General features: G+C 38.3%; 1 protein-coding gene and 1 long non-coding RNA gene across 34 annotated transcripts in view; one reads left to right on the top strand and one right to left on the bottom strand.

Moving 5' to 3' along the window:
• LOC115838217 overlaps nucleotides 1–9,856 on the bottom strand; it is a 1,373,476-nt gene extending 1,363,620 nt beyond the window's left edge. Inside the window, exon 1 of the long non-coding RNA XR_004033234.1 lies at nucleotides 9,441–9,856. This is a non-coding gene — a long non-coding RNA (uncharacterized LOC115838217). The remainder of the gene's footprint in view (nucleotides 1–9,440) is intronic.
• A 10-nt stretch (nucleotides 9,857–9,866) lies between these two features.
• NRXN1 (neurexin 1) overlaps nucleotides 9,867–21,327 on the top strand; it is a 1,138,820-nt gene continuing 1,127,359 nt past the window's right edge. For 21 of the 33 annotated variants that reach the window (XM_030826918.1, XM_030826917.1, XM_030826892.1 and 18 more), the window contains exons 1-2: nucleotides 9,867–10,458; nucleotides 13,249–14,936. In XM_030826918.1, the coding sequence (XP_030682778.1) occupies nucleotides 14,165–14,936 (772 nt within the window). In that variant the 5' untranslated portion in view covers nucleotides 9,867–10,458; nucleotides 13,249–14,164. Of the gene's footprint in view, nucleotides 10,459–13,248; nucleotides 14,937–15,964; nucleotides 16,064–21,327 lie in introns of those variants that run through there. The other 12 variants (XM_030826903.1, XM_030826902.1, XM_030826886.1 and 9 more) reach the window with 3 other exon arrangements.

Below are 21,327 nucleotides of genomic sequence, written 5' to 3'. Positions count from 1 at the left end.
TGAAACCCCATCTCTACTAAAAAAAAAATATATATATATATATACATAAAAATTAGCCGGGTGTGGTGGCGGGCGCCTGTAGTCCTAGCTACTGGGGGCCTGAAGCAGGAGAATGGCGTGAACCGCAGGAGGCGGAGCTTACAGTGAGCCAAGATTGCACCACTGCACTCCAGCCTGGGCAACAGAGGGAGACTCCGTCTCAAAAAAAAAAAAAAAAAAAAAAGAAAAGAAAAAAAAGTAAACAATCATTGATTCTTAGGAAATATAATTAAAATTAATAACTCCCTAGAAACATTTATAAAGGTAAAAAGAGAGAATAAAAAAATTACTTAATACCAAGGGAAATGGAGCATCTGTAGAAATCCTCTATGAATAGAAAAAAATAAAATCTTAGCTTAGGTGATCTCGCTAGTGAATATTCTACTAAGAATTTGATGAGAAAAACAATAACGTTCTTACATAAACTCTTCCAGAGAATAGAAAAGAAACCCACAATACTTTCCATCTTGTTTTATAAGGATAGTGTAAACTTGCTCCCAAATTGTAGGCTACTTTCTTTCTGGATTTAGGCAGAAATCCTATATACAATACTACCAAAGAAAATTAATAAAAGAGTAATATATGATGAACAAGAAATGCATATGCCAGGAATTTAAGAATGGTCAACATTTCAAAAATAACTAGTGTAATTCATCACATTAACAAAAGAAATAAGACAAATTATATGATTATTTCAATAAATGTGGAAACAGTATTTGAAGGATTTCACCAATATTAGCAGATTGGGATTAGAAAGGAATTTACTTAATCTAATAAAGTATAAAGAATAAACATGCATAATGCTGAATTATCAAAAGCTACAAAATATTATGATTCATTATAAAAGCTCATTGAGACAAAAAGATAAATGAATAATGATATAATATGTAAAATATATCAAATAGATTTTGATAAAGTTGACACTGTAGAATAATGAATACACTATAGCCTTTTCAATATATAATTCTGGATTAATTGGATATTCCTACGGGTAAAAACATAATCCCTGAGGGAATATTAATCTAAGTGAGAAGGATTAAAATTAAAAACATTTTGCAATGTAACACAGGAGAATATATATCAAGATAGGAAGATTTTCTTAAACAGGACACATGAAACAATAACTACAAAGGAAAATACTAACAAATTGAATTATATTAACATTTAAGTTTTCTGTTTATCAAAAAAATGAAGAAGGAACAAAGGTTAATTACAGATTGGGGGAAAATATTTTAATACATACAACTGCAGAAGCATCATACCTGGAAAATGTAAAGAGTCCCCACAATTGATTTCAAAAGACAAGTAATCAAATTATTTAAAAATGGGCAAAAGACTTGAATAGGCCCCTTTTTAAAAGAGGATATCCTAATGGCCTATAAATATATGAATAGGTACCTAACATAATCGGTCATCTGGAAATTAAAAAATAAAATGTTAATGAGATACCAGTGAAACCAACTAGAATATCTAAAGTTAAAATGATTGATAAATTTTTTTGGCCAGAAAGAGAGAAATTCTCACACACTGTTTTTCAGGATATAAATAGTGACAACTTTGGAAATCTGTTTGTCAACAACTACTAAAATCAACCCATGACCCAGCAATTCCATTCCTAGGCATGAACCCGGTGGAATTGTGTACACATTTGCAACAAATAACATGTAGAATGTTTATAAGACATTATTTGTAAGAGTCCAATACTGAAAACAATACAAATGTTTATCAACAATTGACTAGGTAAATATTGGTAAATTTATAAAACTGAATTCAACATTGACAACGAACAAAATCACTGCTGCATACAAGATGGATGGATTTCACAAACATAAAGTTGAACAAAAGAAGGCAGACACACGGTAGAACATACTGAATTATACCACTTATCTCAATAGCAAAAACAAGCAAAATTAGTTTTGGGAGTTTGAAATCAAGTTATTAATTAAATTTATGGAGGAGAGAATAGAAAATGACTAGAAGGAATAGGAGTTTAATATTCTAATATTTTATCTTGGTGAAAGTCAAAAGGGTATGTTCATCTTTTGAAATTCATCAAGATCAAGACTTACGTTTCCTGTCTTGTATTATGTTATTTTTTAATAAACAAGTTTATTTAAACATTCTGCCAGTATTAAATCACTAGAAATCTAGAATATTCCTTTTTTCTTATCCTAACATCCTATTTGGAAAGCAGGTTCACTTTGCACTGGTTACCAACTTGTCTTGAGTTTGATGACACAGAGCACACTCATAAACAAGAAGTTACATGATGGAGATTTATTATTTACAAATCGGAAGCAAGGGACAACAGATGCCTGGGATCCATTGTAAACAGGTCCCCCAAGGCCCAAGAAAACTGCCTAGAATGGATGGAGCCTTGGCTGTGAGTGGCCCACTTGTCCCACAGCTGACAGACCTTAAAAGGCAGTCTGCACTGGGTTATACATCTAAAGGGCCATGGAACTCACTGGGCAACAATTTGAAGGACATCCTACTTCCGGGAGAGAGAGGAACAAAGCCTGGGCTGTCCCAGGCAGTTAATCCATAACTGAAGATGTTATATTTCCTAGGAGGAACAGGAGCAAGGCCTGGGCTATTTCACGCACTCCTCTCTATTTCAAGATATTGCATTCTCATCAAATTCTGTCACTATTCTTGAGAACTAGAAGAAAAAGGCAGGGGGAACTCAGTCCATTAAAAGCTTCCTGGAGAATTGTCCTGCACTATCCAAGATTTATTTCTACCTAAAATGTATTGAGATGTATCCGTTTAGGGTGACGTACTCTTGCTGTCTCTATTGTGATTTCTCTTCTTATATTCAATTTCTCAAAAAGTAGACTCTAGAATAATGTCTGTATCTTATATTTATAGTTTTCTACAGTTGAAAACTACCACAATAGAATGGTACAGTGAACAAGAATATGGACTTTAGTTTCAGAAAGACTTGGTCCTCACTCTATCAGGAGCAGTCTACAAGTTTGAAGGCGAGATGGGTAGCATCTCCAAGCCATAGTTTGTTGAAAGACAAAGAGAATGAAAGTGAGAGCAAGTGTGTGTATGTGTGTGTGTCTGTGTCTGTGTGTGTGTGTGAGAGAGAGAGAGTGTCTATTTTTCAAGGTTGTAATGGATAAAGTAATACATATGTAAAATCATCTGCCAAATGGCCTCTTATAATAGTATTATTCATAACTATATTTTTCCATCCTCTATCACGCATCCTGTACTAGTTTCCCAGGTTTATCATAAACTATCACAAATGGGGTGGTTTAAAATACAACTGGGTGGTTTTTATAACAATAAAACATTTATTCTCTCGGAATTCTGGAGGCTAGAAGGCTAAAATCAAGGTGTCAGCCAGGTTGGTTCTTTCCTAAGGAAAAATCTGTTCCATGCCTCTCTTTGAGTAGTCTGCTGGTTGCTGGCATCACCTGGCATTTCTTAGCTATATAGTTATATCACTGCAATTTGTCTTTGTCTTCATGATTCTCTTTCTTATATCTCCTCTGTGTTTTCAAATGTGTCTCTCCTTTTAAAGATGCCTGTCACTGGATTTAGGGCCCATCCTAATCCAGTATGACCTTATCTTAATTTGATTACACCTGCAAAGACCCTATTTCCAAAGAGTCACATTCATAGATAAGGTTAAGACTTCAACATATCTTTTAGGGGGACAATTCAACTCCCAACATATAACATGCAGGTACTACTATAGGAGAAGCTAAGAGATTTATCTCTGTGCCATACAAAGCAAGTAACAAAGCTGCAGCTAGAAACACATATAACTCAGAATTCAGTGCTTCTTATAACATACCAAACTACTTAAAACAGTTATCTTCATGTTCTAAAGGTAAACTTTTAATAGCAACTGTACTGTTTTATCTATCCTATGTGCTTGGCTGAATTTAGAAGATGTAAATAAATCTTTTGAAATGTTTACTAGAGAGAATAACCACCCATGATTATGAGTTTGCATGTGTATGTGTATACAAAGCTGTGAAGGGAACAAACTGGTAGGCTGTGTGCCATTTCCAAACAGCAGAGAAGTCTATTTTGTCCTGCACAGTATTGTGGTAGTAGTGGTGATTATTTTTTAATAAGCCAAGATTTTACAATCAGAAGATTTTACATAAAATTTCAGATTTCCAGCTGCTCTTGTAAAATCATAGGATCTGGCAACACCAGACTCACATGGTCACAAGCTGTTGGGGCTGCGGAGTGAATGCCATTTTTACAGAAGTATGAACATTTTAGGAGTCCACACTGTCTGCCAATCCTCATTGTTTTCCCAGTTTGCCTACCTCACTCATGTATGTCAAACACCAGACACTGTTAAGCGTTTCAGTCTGCTCTCCTCATTCTAGAGAAAATTAAAGTGCCTATACTGTACTATAACTTCATTCAATGGGATGTGTACATCAAGCATATACTTCAGGAAGTAGTTTATTCCTATTTCACTGATCTTCTTTCGTCAGCAAGAGAAAAACTCTCATCAAAATAAAACTCTTCCCTATTCTGCTTCACAAATCTCTTCAAAAACCTAAGATCTTTTTTTTTTTTTTTTACATAAAAAGTGGGTACTATTGCTCTAATTTGTGAAGTTACAATGAAATATCTACAACTTTGTATTCTTAAGCTATCTAGCTTTGTGGGTGTCTGTAGTATTAAATGAAAAAATGCAAGTAGGACAAATGGATGAGAAAGGCAAACATAAAAATGAGAAGAAAACTCTGAAAAAAAACTATGAGGTTTAAAGCTATATTAAGTAGGAGGAGGGCAGTAGTTGGAAAACTGGTAAGAATTGAATATTTTTAAAAATCCATAAGCCCAACATAAAATCAAATAGGATGTGTTTTAAAAGCTTACCACAAAATGTTTTGAGATGCCATCACAGAAAATTGATTCTACAGATTTCTAGGGGGCAGAAATGGGCTAAAAAAAAGCAAAGATATAATAAGACTGAATTTCACTGACATCCCTAACTCATCACAAATCCCTTGCTCTTTTCTTAAAAGTCATAGTAAGGAATATTAAATAGGACTGGCTAAATTAAACAAATTAACTAGTTGCAGGCACCCAATAAAAATAAATTTGAAGCCACATTGTGATGAATGAGATAATTCCTTTTCTGGAGCCTAGCAGTTGAGAATGGCAGGCTTGAGTGTAGAGTTGGGTTGTGGGGAAGAAAGTTCTGCTCATAGGAAGAGAAGTAAGTCCTTAGAGGGGACAATGATGACAGGCTGAAGTGTGCAACTAAATCATTGATCGAGGAAAAATAAACCCTCTGGCAGGGACTTTTCACAGACTTCATCTAGCGACAGCTATTCTTCCTCAGAAAGATTTTTCCTCATTGTGGGGGAAGGAGGGGTGGAAGTAAACATGGAGGAACACACCCAGGTGTAAGTGCTGCCCTAGATTTAAAAATACTGCCCATCAAACACACTGCAGGGTTTCCACAGTGAAGCCTTTCTAGCAGGTGCATCATTCAAAACTTAACTACTGTTCTCAAGGACCTATCTACATGCTTTCTCTACTGCTGCTTGATACCTTAATAATTATCATTACATTAATGATTTGCAGCCATTTTAAATCACATTCTACCTTCTGATTACAGAAAATTTACATACTCATGGAAAAGTAGCCTAATTTTACTATGTTTAAGATTTTTTCAAGTAGTAAGAAAATATTTAACATACTGACTTTGCTTATTTCTCTTGAAAGTTACTTAGTAAGCTTAATAGGAAATTATGTGTCTTTTTGTATATGTAAATCCTAGTCTGTTTATTCCATTTTATAGCTGAGTCTCAAACCCTAGACTTGATTACATTTCCTTGCATTTTTAAATTCATCTAGTTGTAAAATAAATTTTATATGGCAGCATGTTCAATATCTATTCTTAAACTTTTGTAACTAGAAAACTCTAATTGGTTCATATAAAGGAAACTAGTTAGACATTTAACTGCAAACAAAAAATAGGATTATATTTATTATTAAAATAAAGTCATGAGCTAAACAACAGAATTCCAATTGTGCAGCACTGATAATGTAATTGGTTAGAGAAATTCAATAGCAATCTGAAATTTAGTTGAATTAGCATGTAATATTTTCCTGATACTGTGATTATTTTAGTAAGAGAAAGCGGCTTCATTTTGATCATCTATAGGACAGTAAACAGAAAATCCCCTCAGAGGGATAAATCTTACTGTTCTTTTGAGTTGTTTCTCATCTTAAGTGAAAATGCATTTAATGTATATCAACTGATATTTTTCCTCACTGTCACCATGTGTTTCTTCTTCTACCCCTTATATCAGTAAAGATAAAGCACCCTTCATAACTGATATCAATATTGGAATTCATAGGTATATCAAAGCTTCCACTTTACCTTAATGTTAATTGAGAAAGTAGGTGTTTACATTGATTTCCTAATGTTAAAGTACAGGGTCTGATTGCAGCAATAAACACAGAGTGTCTCTGTTGCATTCATTTCTCAGTCAAAAAAAATCTTACTACTTAGTTTCATTTATTTTTAGTGTAGAGTTAGTCTCCATGTTAGAATTCTCATTAATATTAATAACTTCTGGAAATATATTTGCTTTAAGTGAGCATGCATTTCCATTTTCATTGTTGCAAAATGTTTACCAGTTTATGGCATGAGATATTATTTATGTTTCCATATTTGGGTTGCCACAAATTCTCCCAATCAGACATAATCATAAACAAGCACCTTGATTTCACAGTTATCTCATTTGTTCTGAGTGGTAGCTAGGGGCAGGAGTTGAAATCCTTAACATATTTCTGTAGCCTAAAATTAGTAGATTCCCTAAGGTGATTCAGGAGGAATTAATCCTACTTCCCACCTTCTAGAAAAATACTAGATTGTTCTTACAAATGTTAGATTGCTTCAAATTCAGATCTACAGGAAGTACCTCACAGCTTGCCCAGAAACAAAAAAAGGTAGTAACATTGAGAACACGTGACCTATAATATGTAACAAAGTACACGAATATCATATATTTCATACAGTATTAGTCATTAAGGAATGTTATGGCAAAATTCTGGAGTTGACTGTTTAGTGTCCTAGCTTCCTCCTGATGAAAGTCTTAGAAAGGAAAAGGAATGAACAATTAACGGGCATCTGCATTCTGCCAAGCACTTTGCTAGGTATATCTGATGATCCGTTCAAAGTCAGTGTAGCAAGGTGGTTAAGATTACAGAATTGAGTTTGAATTTTTCCTCCACTGTTGCTTGCTTAGGAGACTTTGACTATCTGGGCTAATCTCTCTCTGCTTCACTTTTTCTCATTGGTAAAATGAGTGAAATCCTAGAACCTACCTCTTAGAGTTGCTGTGAGGCTAGAATAAGTTAACGTAAGTAAAGCACTTAGAGCACTGTTTGGCGAGGAGTAGGCACAAAATTAACATTCAGTGTTGACATTATCTCCACCAAGTCTTATAAATGGAGACGCCATTATCTTTATTTTACTGATGAAAAAACTGGCACTTAGAGACTTGAAGTAATTTATGGAGAAACAACAGAAAAACTCGTACTTTAAAATAAATTAACAACTTGTATCATTAAATTATGTTGTGATATTTGCATTCTAAGCTACATACGGATAGTTTTCTCTCTGCATATTTGCTGGAAAAAAAAAAAGATCCTGTGGCCGTCCACTTCCTTGGACTACATACAGTAAGTACCCGAAACCTGATTGCAAAGGGGATTACTCCAATACATCATTATTCCTTCAGTTTATATAGTTTGTGTGTGTGTGTCAGGGAGGCGGTGGTGAAGAGATGTGGGAACACTGGTTTTTTTAATCTTAAAATTTACACATGCAGCTTAAGAATGTCAACATTTTTTTTAATCAAAACACCACAGAAGACATCTCAAGGAAAACCTTGACTCAGTGGAAACACTGTGTAGCCCAGTTGAAGATAAAATAAAAATTCACAAAGACGAAATGAAATAAAGTAGGAAATTGATCGGATCACATGCACTGGTGGTAAATAATGAGTTTTTACAAATCCAGGTAAAAGGCAGTGCTTTGACTCTTAAGAGTTCCTCTAGCACTACCATAATGTTCACTGATGCATGTTCACACCAGATCTTAAGAGCATCGTGGAACCAAGTTAGACTTGATTTTTGAAAGTGCGCTGTCCATTCCACTTACTTTTGCAATAAGCTTTAGTTCTATACTAAACACATCGGGGTGTACCTTCTGTGCTATTTGTTCTATAACCTAATAGTAGGAAAAATGGAAAAAGGCCCCCAGTTAACTAGACTATTTTTTGTTTCAAGTTCACTGAATGACTGAATAATTTAGGTAAGTAATTTTCTGAGTCTTAGTTTTATATCATTTAAAATTAAATTTTTGTTTTAAGAATCATGTTAACAGCAATTATTTCATTACATTCCCAAAGCAATCTTATGGAATAAGTTGACAATGACTAATACCTCTATTTTATAGTCAAAGAATTCGGGTTTCAGAGAAATTCCTTCCATTGAGTCAAATAGAACACAGAGTGGGTTGTAGCTGATAAATATAGCCAATATTCCACAATTTGGAATCCACAATTCCAAATATTTTATGTTTATTCATTTCATCTTCACAACATCAAACACATGAAGAGGGAGCTATTATTATATCCATTTTACAGATGAGGTGACTGAGGCAGCATAGGTTAAGTATCTTGCTGAGCTTACAACTAATAAATCGCAGAGATTGAATTGAAGCTCAGACAATCTATTTCCCAAACATGTAACCACTTGACAAAACTGCCTCTCTAAGGGCGATAAACATGTTAAAACCTGTGATATCTGCCTTCAGGTTATTTAGACCCTTTGATAAAAGTAGTGACAGTATAAATCGGCTTATCATAGGAATGAGTTATAGTTTTTTGGAAGAATATACATATTGTAATTGTAGTGTATATTATTTTGATGTTCCCAAATTTATCTAGTTCTTAAATTCTCGCTCTATAGGGCCTGGAGGCCAAAAATAGTCTTGCCTTATAGTATTTGAGGTTCAGACTATTAGGTTTGTGGCGTTGCAATAAAAATGTCTGTATCTGCTCCAAAACTAACCCAGGCTAGGAATATAGAGGAATAGGAATTTAAATGCCCATAGGGTGCAAACCATAATATAAAGCCGCAGACCCTGGACTCCTCTACCATCTAATCTGTAAGCTCCCTTAGATTTAACCCCTTTCTCACCAAACCCAGCAATGCCTACTGGGCATGCCCAGTTGTATGGTTAGAGCCTCACACCGAGTTTTACTTTCACCAGGTTTTACCAGCTGCAAAAGGGAGGAGGAGACGGAGGGAAGAGTTAAACAGGTAGAAAACTTGGTTCAAGACAGAGCAAGTAAGGCTGGAGAAGGATGAGAGGCTGCAGTAAAAAGCACCTTGTCAGACACAGTTGATCGTCGTCTGCAAGTTGGCATCTTACCCTGGTGGGTTCCTTTTACATCTTTTTGGCACAGCCTAGGCAAGTCATGAAGACTTGTTGTGATTACTCAAGGCAGAGCCACAATAAGGGGTGGGGCAAGGGACATCGGATCTAGGAGAATGCCAGTGCCTGTGTGAGTCTTGCTTGCCCCTGCATTCCTCGAAAAGCTGCAGCTTCTTTTCAAGGGTTCCAAGCAGGAGACCAAGGTGCACAAGCAAAGCCAGAGCTCATCATAATCATCGACTCCTTGGCCCCTTGTCTTTGACTGCTGGGCCCTTTCCTGGCACCCTCTCAGGTATCCCCGCCCAATCACTACTAAATCCCGGAGAAGTGGAATCTCCATACAGCTTTCCATGGGTCTAGCAGGGGCCTGGGCATGCTCAGTAGGCTACGTGGTTCTCTGGTTCCTGTTCGTTCGTTCTCTCTCTCTCTCTCTCTTTTTTCTTTCTTTCTGATGGGGAAGAGAGGGTGGTGACAACTTAGAAGCGCTTGCGGCAGGTCCCCGCCCCCAGGATCAGGCTCCCCCTGCAAGGGGACGATGCAAAGGTAAAAGCATCTCGCTCCGCAGCATCCAGACCTGGAGGGGCTGCGACCACGGGCCGAGCCCACCCATTTCCCAGCCAAAGGACGGGCCCGCCACTCTCCATGGTACTGCGGAGAGCTCAGCTCCGCCCTTCTCTTTCAGAAGGACAGCACTCGGCGTCACGTAACCCAGCCTTCTCAGGCTCCACCACCGCCTTTTCCTTCCCAGCTCTTTCCCTCTCCTCCCCCTCCTCCTCCTTCTCCTCCTCCTCCTCCTCCTCCTGCTCCCCTCCGTTGCCTGTTCTCCCCTCCCGCACTCCTGGAGATAGACGCTCAAGCCTGACGCCTCTGAAAAGGCAGCAGCAGTCGCCTTATCCATAGACCTCAGGAAATTCGCTTTGACCGATGCATGCTTCAGGCTCTGGCTCGAGCTAAGGGGAATAACCGGGCAGGTAAAGAAGCTCAATTTGGGTTGGGGGGAGGGGATGGGGCGAGGCAAGCTGAAGAAGGATATCTTTCCCCATTGTAACTGAGCCAGGATCTGCCACAAATACACAGGGAAAGATGGGTGGTGGGAGGGTGGAGGAGTGTAGATCTTGGTTGTTTTGCATGAAGCCTTTTAAATAGATGGCAAGAAGAGATGGTGGAACTGGGGTAGTAACTTAAAGGCTGAATACAGTGATTTATTAGCAAAAGAAAGGAAAGAACAGACAGGCTAGATATCAAAGCAATAAAATATCTCTCTATATATTTCTTTCCCTACCTCATCAGCCCCACACTGTGCCCATCCTTAATCTGTGCAGTAGACTCCGAGCTCCAAGAAACTGCACTGGTATTAGAGATGGAGCTGAGACTGGGCGGGAAAGCCAGAGAGAATTTTGGGTGTGCATTGGTATTGAGGGACTTTGCAAAAGCCAGGGGTGAAATAATAAGCACTTCTAAAATTTCTCTCAGAGATTTCATGTTCTTTATGAGGATATATATATATATATATATATATATATATATATAGAAGGGTGCATGGAAAGGTATAGGTGTGTATGTGTGTGTGATATCAGAAACATTAAAATATGCAACTGCAGCCGATGAGCGTACTGTATTGATCCTCCTAGTGACTTGGGATGAATTTGATTCTAGAAATGAAAGAAAAGATTAATGATGCTGTTAGTCTGCTTTTGAATTAGAGCGCTTCTTTTGGCTGCAGTAACGTTGTTTTTCAGATCCCCTTATTTCATCCTCTAATTTGTGAACTCGCCAGGTCTTTCCGGCACCTAGAGAGAATCCTCTTTTCTCCATATAAATACAGATACTTGCTCACATACAATGAGCTTCCTCCAAGAACTGGGAAAACCAGTTAACCTCCCTGTGATAAGAATGTATACATCTATATGTACATATATATTGCTCTAGGGTTTTTGTCTCTTCCACCATCCCTTAAAATTGTCAAGGTGTGCATTAGTGGAGGAGGGCAGGAGGGACGGGAGAAAAAAGGTTATGTGATCAATGTAACATTAATTAATATAATTGGCTCCAACAGAGTTACACACACAAGAAAAAAAAAGGTTTTCTAACACATGAGCTTGAGAAAGGGTTCAAAGCACCACTCTTGATCATGACATTCCAGATTTATTTTGCAAATGACTGAAAATTTAGCAGATTCCTGAGTCCACTTAAAATATGAAAGTATACTGAATAATAGGCTATTTCAGACGACTTGACAAGCCCCTTTCCTTGGGTTTAATACAGGAGAAGACAAGATATGACTGGTGATTGCTGATGGTGTGGAATGTATCAGCCATAATAAATAAGCAACTGAGATTTTTATTTCCTTTTGCTAGTGGGCAGTATGTGCGCACACCCGCACAGTGTGCGTGTGTGTGTGTGTGTGTGTGTGTGTGTATGTGTTGAAAGAGAGAGAACCAGTCATCAATTTCATCTGGGAGGAACTTGAAGTGGGATCCCCTAGCTTGGTGGCTCTCAGCTGACACCTGTAGGGATTGCTCTGTACTGAAGAGAAATGCTCTCAGCTCCCTCCATGGAGAAGCAGCAGCACAATGCGGTGCCATAAATTACTGCTAGTTTCAGCTTGTAGGGGAAAAAAAGTGTTAATTGGATAGTCAGCTTCCTCGTCCAGACAATAAATTTGGGGTGTGTGTGTGCATGTGTGTATGGTGTATGTATATTGCAGTGTGTGTGCTTGCAAGTGGTGGGGAATATAAGAAATAGTGAGAAAAATAATGCACTTCCTTGACATGAACAGATTATACATTTGTAATTTTTTCAAAAGGTAAGAGTAATTTTTTGGTTAAAAAATGACTTAGAAAAAAAAATCAGTGTTTATGATTTCTGTACCATTTCAAGAACCTGTCAGATTAGAGTTGAATACAGAGAAGTGATTTAATAGTATAGCGAGTGATTCAAAGGTATGGTTTTAAATTCTAGCATCCTGGAGCCACTGCAGCTGAGATTACATACATGCCAACTGCTCTTCTGACCACACAAATTTTGAGGGCTGACAGCCAGATACAGACTTCAGAAGGAGTTAGATCTACACTGTTGGGCAAAAAATTAAATACTTTATGCACCTTTAGAGAAGTTAATATTAGGGCAATTGAGACAATGCCAAAAATATAAATCTGGCTCCAATTAGTGGTTTTCTTTTACAACAGATTATTCATTAATATAAAGGAGAACTATACTTGTGTGAAATTTTGCAAGAGACTACCAAGAAACCATCAATATTCCTTCCAAGAAAAATAAAATGGCAGGAATGCTATACAAGTCTAAGCTGGCAGCTTCCTGCCAACAGTTTAATCTAATTTGCCAATTGTAAAATCTCTTAACTGAGATTTGAATAGGTTGTATTTTTACTGTCCACAGAACAAGCACACAACATAGGTAAAATCCTTAAAAGTATGTTTTCTCTCACATATTTTAAAAATTAAACTATCTTGCAAAAAGAAAAGGATAACCATAATCAAATTTCTCTTTAAAACTTCGGGTTACCAACTAACAGTTATAATAAACTACAAGGGTGTCATGGCTGACTGTAAAAGTGTGATATTAACTATTAGAAAATATTAGGACTCACTTGTAGTGAGGATAACAAAAGCTCCATACAAGAAAGTTAACCCTTTGCCTTACTAATAGGACCAGGTCTACATCTGTGTTATGAGCTGAATAATGATTTATATAATACTATATTGACTTTAGACCTTAATTTTGACTTTAATTCTCTGCAGACGTCTGAGTCCTTAAAAAAGACAAGATAAAACCAAAATGCATCACCAACACACAACCAATTGATGTGCTGGCGTCTTAGCTTGGCCCTGCAGAGGCAGAGAGAAGAGGAGCTGTTGCGAGTTCCACATCTAACAGCTTCTGGCTATTTCGCAACTGCTGGGTTTGAGTCCTACTGTTGCCGTAGCTGAAAAGAGAAGTAAAATCCAACTTGTGAGACCATGCACAAGGAATTAGGCTTTGGCTGCAGCGGTGCTGAAGCCCATGCTATGACAGAAGAAGCAGGCCTTTGAAGCTATCCTCGGGTTAAGAAGTGGTGCCCTAAAGAGGCAAGCATCCCTTTCTCCATTCTGCTTTAAGACACCACATCTAAAGGAGACACACTTGAGGCATTCACAAGCATCCAAGGATACTGGCTCACTGCTGGCTTCCTGTACATTCTTGAGAAAAGTGTTTTCTTTTTACTGACTCTCACTGCTTCCTTTTGGCCTGGTACCACTGGTGGAACCTGGCAGATAATGGGATTTGAGGAGTTAAGTATCTGTTGACACCGCAGATGCTCTTAAATTAGTTAATCAGACTCAAATGGGTCAGTGCTTTCCCTTGATCTTTTGTTGAAGCCTTTTCCAGAACGTTGCCTCCAAAGTGCATCCCCCCTTTGGTCTGGAAGTTCTGTGGCTACCCTGTACCACTGGGGTCAACGTTTTCCAGTTGGAAGAGGACTACAGGGAGAGAGGGCGGGGTAATAGGAAGAAGAAGAAGAAAAAAAGAACTAGATAAAGGAGGGCACATCCCTCCCACTCCCGCCATTCCCCTTACCTTTCTGTCTCTCGGGACCCTTATTTCTTCGTCACGGTGTCCAGGACCATTTTGACCCTGTCGGCCCCGGCACCCCCCCGCCGCACCCCAGCCCCGAGCATGGGGACGGCGCTGCTCCAGCGCGGGGGCTGTTTTCTTCTGTGCCTCTCGCTGCTGCTCCTGGGCTGCTGGGCGGAGCTGGGCAGCGGGCTGGAGTTTCCGGGCGCCGAGGGCCAATGGACGCGCTTCCCCAAGTGGAACGCCTGCTGCGAGAGCGAGATGAGCTTCCAGCTCAAGACGCGCAGCGCCCGCGGCCTCGTGCTCTACTTCGACGACGAGGGCTTCTGCGACTTCCTGGAGCTGATTCTGACGCGCGGCGGCCGCCTCCAGCTCAGCTTCTCTATCTTCTGCGCTGAGCCTGCGACGCTCCTGGCCGACACGCCGGTTAACGACGGCGCCTGGCACAGCGTGCGCATCCGCCGCCAGTTCCGCAACACCACGCTCTTCATCGACCAGGTGGAGGCCAAGTGGGTGGAGGTTAAGTCCAAGCGCAGGGACATGACGGTGTTCAGCGGCCTTTTCGTCGGGGGGCTGCCCCCGGAACTGCGCGCCGCGGCGCTCAAGCTCACCCTGGCCTCGGTGAGGGAGCGGGAACCCTTCAAGGGGTGGATTCGCGACGTGAGGGTCAACTCCTCTCAGGTCCTGCCCGTGGACAGTGGCGAGGTGAAGCTGGACGATGAGCCGCCCAACAGCGGCGGGGGAAGCCCGTGCGAGGCGGGCGAGGAGGGCGAGGGCGGGGTGTGCCTCAACGGAGGCGTGTGCTCCGTGGTGGACGACCAGGCCGTGTGCGACTGCTCGCGAACCGGCTTCCGCGGCAAGGACTGCAGCCAAGGTAAGGCCCGACGCCCGACCCACGGGGGCCGGGGCCTGGGCAGGGCGCGGGGAGGAGGGGACCGGGCTGGTGCATGGGGTCTTCCTAAGCTGGCCAAACGTGTGGCAGTTCGCTTCGGGGGAAGGGCGTTGTTTCTGGGGGCCTCTTTACCTTACCACCTCCACAGCCTCTCCCTTGACATCCTCGTAAGGATTGGCAGCCCCCACATCCAAGTTTGAGTTCCTTCTGGAGGCCTTTCTACCAACACTACTCCCTTCCAAGTGGCAAATACAATGGCCTCTTCTTATTCCTCGGCTTCCTTGGCAGGTTGGGCCCTATATTGGACCGCGGCCCACCTGTATGACCACTGTACTTGTTTCTACCACTTCTATGTCTGTAACACACAGACTTTGCCCTTAAGATGGAAACAAGCATCTAGAAGATTGGGCATGTGTTTGATGAGAAATGAAGCACAGGAGAGGTATACCACGGCGGTGGTTGATAATCCCCACGTGGTTGTGGTCACTCGTGGTAAAGGACGAGAAAGACAGGGCTCGCGGTCAGTGCTCTCTGCCTTTTGCAGATAGAGCGGTAAAAACCTGCTTTTGGTTGTGGAAAAAGGGGAAGAGAGGATGTGAAGAGTTTCTTCATTAGGCTTTTTGGAATAATGTTGGTTTCCACTGTTATATCCAAGTCCAACATTTGTCAAATTTAAGTAAAATTTTGTCATTTATGTGGTTTCTTGAAGTGTGAGGTCAGCTGACGTTTAAAAATGTTAGAGATTAAATAACATTTCTTAATTAACAAATGCCTTATCAAGAGAAATACAGTGGTAGAGAAATTTAGATGTTGCTGGATTGGGAAGCTTCTGCAGACTAATAAACAGGGATGCGTGTAAGGGATTGCAAGAGATTTTCTAAGGATATTTGGCTAATGACATTTATCTGGGTAGTGGAGGCCAAGTTGTAATTTCTGTGGTTCTTGGGGCTTAAAACAGTGTGGCATTAAACAACAAAAGTCATACCTAAGTTCTATTTTCTCCCCTTTAGAAATAAAATTCAGTCTTCAGTGTGTTTTGCCGGTGCTGTTACATGACAATGACCAACGAAAATACTGTTGTATAAATACAGCAAAGCCTCTAACAGAAAGTGAGTGAGTGGTGTGAAAAAGACGAATCAGTGGCTAAGTAGCAGATGTCAGGATTTAAAGTAGATAGCTTATGGGTCAAAGCAAGGCAATCAACACATGGATAAATGGCATTTATGGATGAAATGGGTGAAAAAAAGGTGAATTATTAAATCTGATTTTGAAAGCTATAGAGACAAAAGCTGTGTGTGGCTCCGTTTTATTGTGTAATGTCTTTGGTTTTTGCTGACACTGCTAAGGGCAACTAGCCTTTGTAAATCTTATTAGAGTTGGCAGTTCTCTCTCACTTGACTTCAAGAGAAATGAAGACTTGATAAGATTTGTAATTGTTTAAACAGCAAGGAGAGTTAGTTAGGAAGAAAAAAAACCTGGTCTTGAGACTTCTGTAGCCTTCACAGGATTAGGAGGGGAAGAAAGAAAGGGCTATTTGGTTGCGCTCTGTCTTCATGTGGGTTTTTGTTTTTCATTGTATTTTGTCTTAGGTAGTTACAGAAAACTGTGTATTCCATGGCCTATACAGCACTTCAGCTTTAACAGTACGTTTCTATGGTTATGAGAGCAGGCTTTACAGTTATGTTTTACAAAATAAAAAAGATACTTTTTTTCTTCAGCAAATCTACTTGTGAATCATGAATAATATGCTAGGTAGATATGATAATTTCCATACTGTAATTTGAAGTTGCATACTTTTGCGCTGATTAATAGAAACAAATTTAAAAATGAACATTATCTTATGGGAAAATTGCCTTAAGTATCCTAATGCCACTTTAAAATACAGAGAAGGCAATTTAATGAAGGACACATGAAATGTAGCTTCCTTCCTTAAATTAGGAAACAAATATGACACAATGACAGCTTGTACTGTGTGGGAGGGTGTTTTAAATGAAAATTTTTATTTTTCTATGCATTTTTAATGTAGGGATTCAGAGATCATGCATAATCAGGAACAGTTAAGAGTGCAAAAAGTAATTTGTTAAAGAGAAGCAGAATTAGATGTATCTGAAATGCATTTTATTTTGCAAATGGATAGCTCTTTCTATAAGATAAAGAATTTGGAATTACCAAGATGCATAATTGAACAGTATAGTGCCTGCTACATAGGATAATTCAACTCAGAATAGCAAATCCATTAGGATTCTTCTGAAGCATTGAGTCACTTTGAAAATTTGAACTGAAAACGGAGTGCAAAAGATCACCACTAAACGTAGAAGGAAAACAAAAGGTTGGATTCTTTTGAGTATCACAGAATTGGGAGATGGGGTGATAAAGGCAGAGTCAGTCTTCCTACAAGGATTGGCTCCATTTTGCTTATTTTCCCTATTTCATGTGTGTCGAGTGACTATTGAATAATTAATTGAGAATGGATGCCTCTCCCAATACAGATCATGTATTAATGGCTAGGGATAGATGATTTCTATTCAGATGAAATATCAACAGAGCTCTGCCTGTAGCCGGTATTTACATTGTTTGCCATGTTCTTCATAAAAACTAATTTTAAAATAAATAAGTTCACTTCATTAAGAGAAAATTTAGGGAAAAAAACAGACAAGTAAATATTAAACATAAATTCAGCTTACCTCTGGTCCCAACTATAATACTTTTAAAACTTTAACACCATTCAGCTGCCTTCATATTTAAAATACAGTAAGAACTACTAAAAAGTAAGACTGTAATAAGATAATAAAAATATTATCTCTCCCCCAGCCTCCAGCCAAGAGTGCCTTGAAACAACTTATGCACCTATGAATTTCCAGAATATTTTTATTGAATGAGCTCAATTTCATCCTGGCTTTGTGTTTGAGCCTAGCAAGTTTTATTTATTTATGTATCGATAGGGAATCCAGGAAAGGTTATGTGTCATGACCAGGTTAGTGGCAGAACCTGGATAAGAGCATAAACACTTTTATTTGTTCCAAAGCCCTTTTTCTTCATGTCTGGCAAATAAGATTTCCAGTTCATTCGGGTTGAGATTATTTTCAGGTTCAGGTGTTATTCAAGGGAAAAAAAAACATATAAAAATGGCTGATAGAACAAAACTAATTTATGCATCACTTATGTTCTTTGACCCTGAGCGTCAGCCTCAGAGCTCAACTAAGCAAAAATGTCACCTTTCCTGAGTGTTGAATGCTTACAGGGTACATAGCTTTTTCATATTCATTTCATCTAAGTGCCTGGACCATTATTATGGTCTCATCTAAATGACCTTGAACATTATTTCTGCTTAAGAGCCCTCATAGATCCCTAGCAACTTGAAAGACTTAGTGAATTTCATAGCTATCCAGTTTAAAAACAAGAATAACAAGGATAATCAATAAGAAATTAAGTTACATTTCTTATGATTTCCAGATCCCCAGCTCTCGTGCATTTTAGAGTCCTGTATATTAAAATCCCACATTGGACTGTTTCAGTTTTTTTGCATGTTCTCTGTTTAAATGGCCATAAACACATATGGCTTATGCTTACTGATTGTTTAATGTTACTGAACATGTCAGTATGATAGATGTGACTTAAGAAAGCTCCTGCTTTCCATTACTTTGTTAATGTGACCAGATAGGCAACCACATTCACTCATTCATTCATTTGTTCATTCCTTCATTTGTTTATTAATTTCTTTATTCAGCAAGTACTGATTGTTTTGTGTACCAGAGTACTAGGCTTATGCAATAAAATGATAGTGCAGAAATAATTATTACTTTCATAGACCCCATATTCTAGTGAGAAGGCATATTGACTTTAAAAAATGAAGCTTCAAATTGTGGTATGTATTTTGAAGGTTGGGTGCATGATACTATGAAAACTTAAAATAGTGTCAGCTGACGTAATAAAAAGTGATTATTAAACTGAAATCTGAAAAAGTGAGAAAGAATTAACCAAATTAAGGCAGAGGAAAAGTATTAATAATCAGGTAAAGCCCAGAGGAACAGAATTCTGATGCAGGAGATGGCACAGCATGTTCAAGCCACGGAGAGAATGCCTTAAGCATGGAGCTCTAACTCCATACTTGAGAGGAGTGGGGTCAGGCAGTGCACAGCCTTCTGGACCATGTCAAGTATTTTCGTCTTTACTGTAAAAGTGATAAAATAGTAATGGAAAGAGAGTAGTGTGGATGGTAGGGAGGAAGATGGCATTATCACATTTATATTTCCAAAATGTCACTCTAGCTACAGTGTAGAGAACAGATTGAAAGGGGGCCAGGGAAAAAGAGGAAACATTATTTTCTGTTTGTCAGTCAACATCATTTGTTAAGCACCCACAGTAAGCTGTAGCTTAAACTAGGGGAAAAATACAATTCTTTCTTGAAGGAAGTTAAAGTTGTCATGGGTTTGGTTAGGTGTAGAAATGTAAGGCCGTTGACTGTTCAGAACACTTTGGTTCTACCTGTGAAAAGCATTACCTGAACCCTTTATGTGGATTGTAGTGTGGTTTCCTGCAGATACACCCATTGAATTTATGGGTCTTTGGAACCCAGTGGCAGTGCCACACTTTATAGCATACCCCAAATACAGTGCCATACTTTGTAGTATACCCCCAAGTACATGTTCTAGTGACAAAATAAATTTGTTGTTTGAATCAACATTGTAACTACTACAATAACGGAAAATATTTTATAGGGGCTTATAATCTTTGTAAGATTGTTTTCATTTAAGTAGTTATTATATAAGTGGATACTGGTTAAAAATGATTAAGAGATTTTGCCAGAGTTTTGTTTGAAGTCTGCCATTGTAGGAAAAGGTGGATCACCTGTGTTGAGAAAGCTCTGAGTCACAGAAACTCATCAATAGTTTTGATCTAGAGGAAGCATTCTGGGAAACTCTTAAAGTATGACAGTGAAAGGCATCTGTTTGTTAAAAAGTTTATTTTGACTATGAGGTAATAATCAAAACTGAGTTACTATTCTAAAATGCCACAAATAAATTCAAATATGTTATTTTGAGATTTTGTTTTCCTATTCTGAGATGCAGTTGTAATGTAGAGGTTAAACTATACAGACGCTTGGGCCAGACTGCCTGGTTTCAAGTGGCACACTCAAACTTTCTATTCCTCAGTTGTGTTATCTGTGAAATTGGGATGAGAATACTACTTACTTCTTAGTGCTCTTAAGAAAATGAAGCAGGTGACTTCATGTGAATCTCTTCGATTAGTGCCTGGCACATAGTAAGCATTTTGTAAGTGTCCATGTGTTATTTTTGTTACTATTACCTCACTCACTATTTCCACGGACGCTATTTTCTTTAGGGGTACTTTGAATGTATAGAACTTCTTCTTTCTTGTCTAAAAGGAATTTTAGTATAATAATGATCCATTTCCTGCCTAAAGTTGCAGTTTATAAAGACAACGAGCCTCTGTTTCTGTTGTATGCAGCTGTGTTCTAATGTTACCCATGTCTAGCTGTTACTCAAAATATGTTAAAAATCACATTGTGAGAATTTTGTGATTTGGCAAGCACTTAACACAAAAGTATATGTGGAAACTATACTTGCACTTTCCACATAAACTAGTATCTGTCTTCCATCCCAATTTTATATTTAAGCAATGATTTTGACTGTATTAATAGCTTATTGAAGATACCATTTACTTTGAAGTTTATAGTACGTTATCTGTCAAATAGGAAAAGTTTTAATAGCTTTAGTATAAAAAAGGTTTATTCAATTTATAACTTGTCTTTGAGACTCTCTTATACATTAAAGTTATTTACACATATGCTGCAGGTAAGATAGGTAATATATTTGGCTTTAAAAATTCAAGCAAGCTGTTATTTTAGTTATCATATGTAGATTATATTTTTCAGCATAAAATTGTATATATATATATATGTACATGTCACTGATATGTTCAGTTTTGGATATCATTAAATGTGAATTAAATTGATTATTAAAAGTATAGTTATCCTGACTGACTATAGAAAGAACTGGCACTGTATAATATTTCTGTCATTCTTAGCTGCATTGTGAAAATCAGGACTCTGAGACACATTAGTACCTGACAGTAGTCGTTGACCACATTCTATACTCCTTCCCCAGCTACACTGGTTGCAGAATTAACTCCTATAAATATGTACTGAAAATTAGGCCTTACAATAGATATTCAGGTTTTGTTTTATTATGGAGTTAGTAAACCTATTAGAAGTTGCTGTGCAAACTGTGCTCTCAAAAAATATATAAGCATATTTGATGTAATTCAGAATAAATTATTTTTACATTTTTAAAGTATTTTGGTTTATTAAAAAAACAGTATGCAAAAATCTTACACTTTTTTGTTGTGTACT

Source organism: Nomascus leucogenys, chromosome 14, assembly GCF_006542625.1.
Source record: "Nomascus leucogenys isolate Asia chromosome 14, Asia_NLE_v1, whole genome shotgun sequence".
In the NCBI taxonomy this organism is placed as follows: domain Eukaryota; kingdom Metazoa; phylum Chordata; class Mammalia; order Primates; family Hylobatidae; genus Nomascus; species Nomascus leucogenys.
The sequence above is the reverse complement of the archived record's forward strand: the minus strand, read 5'-3'. Positions and strand labels throughout refer to the sequence as shown.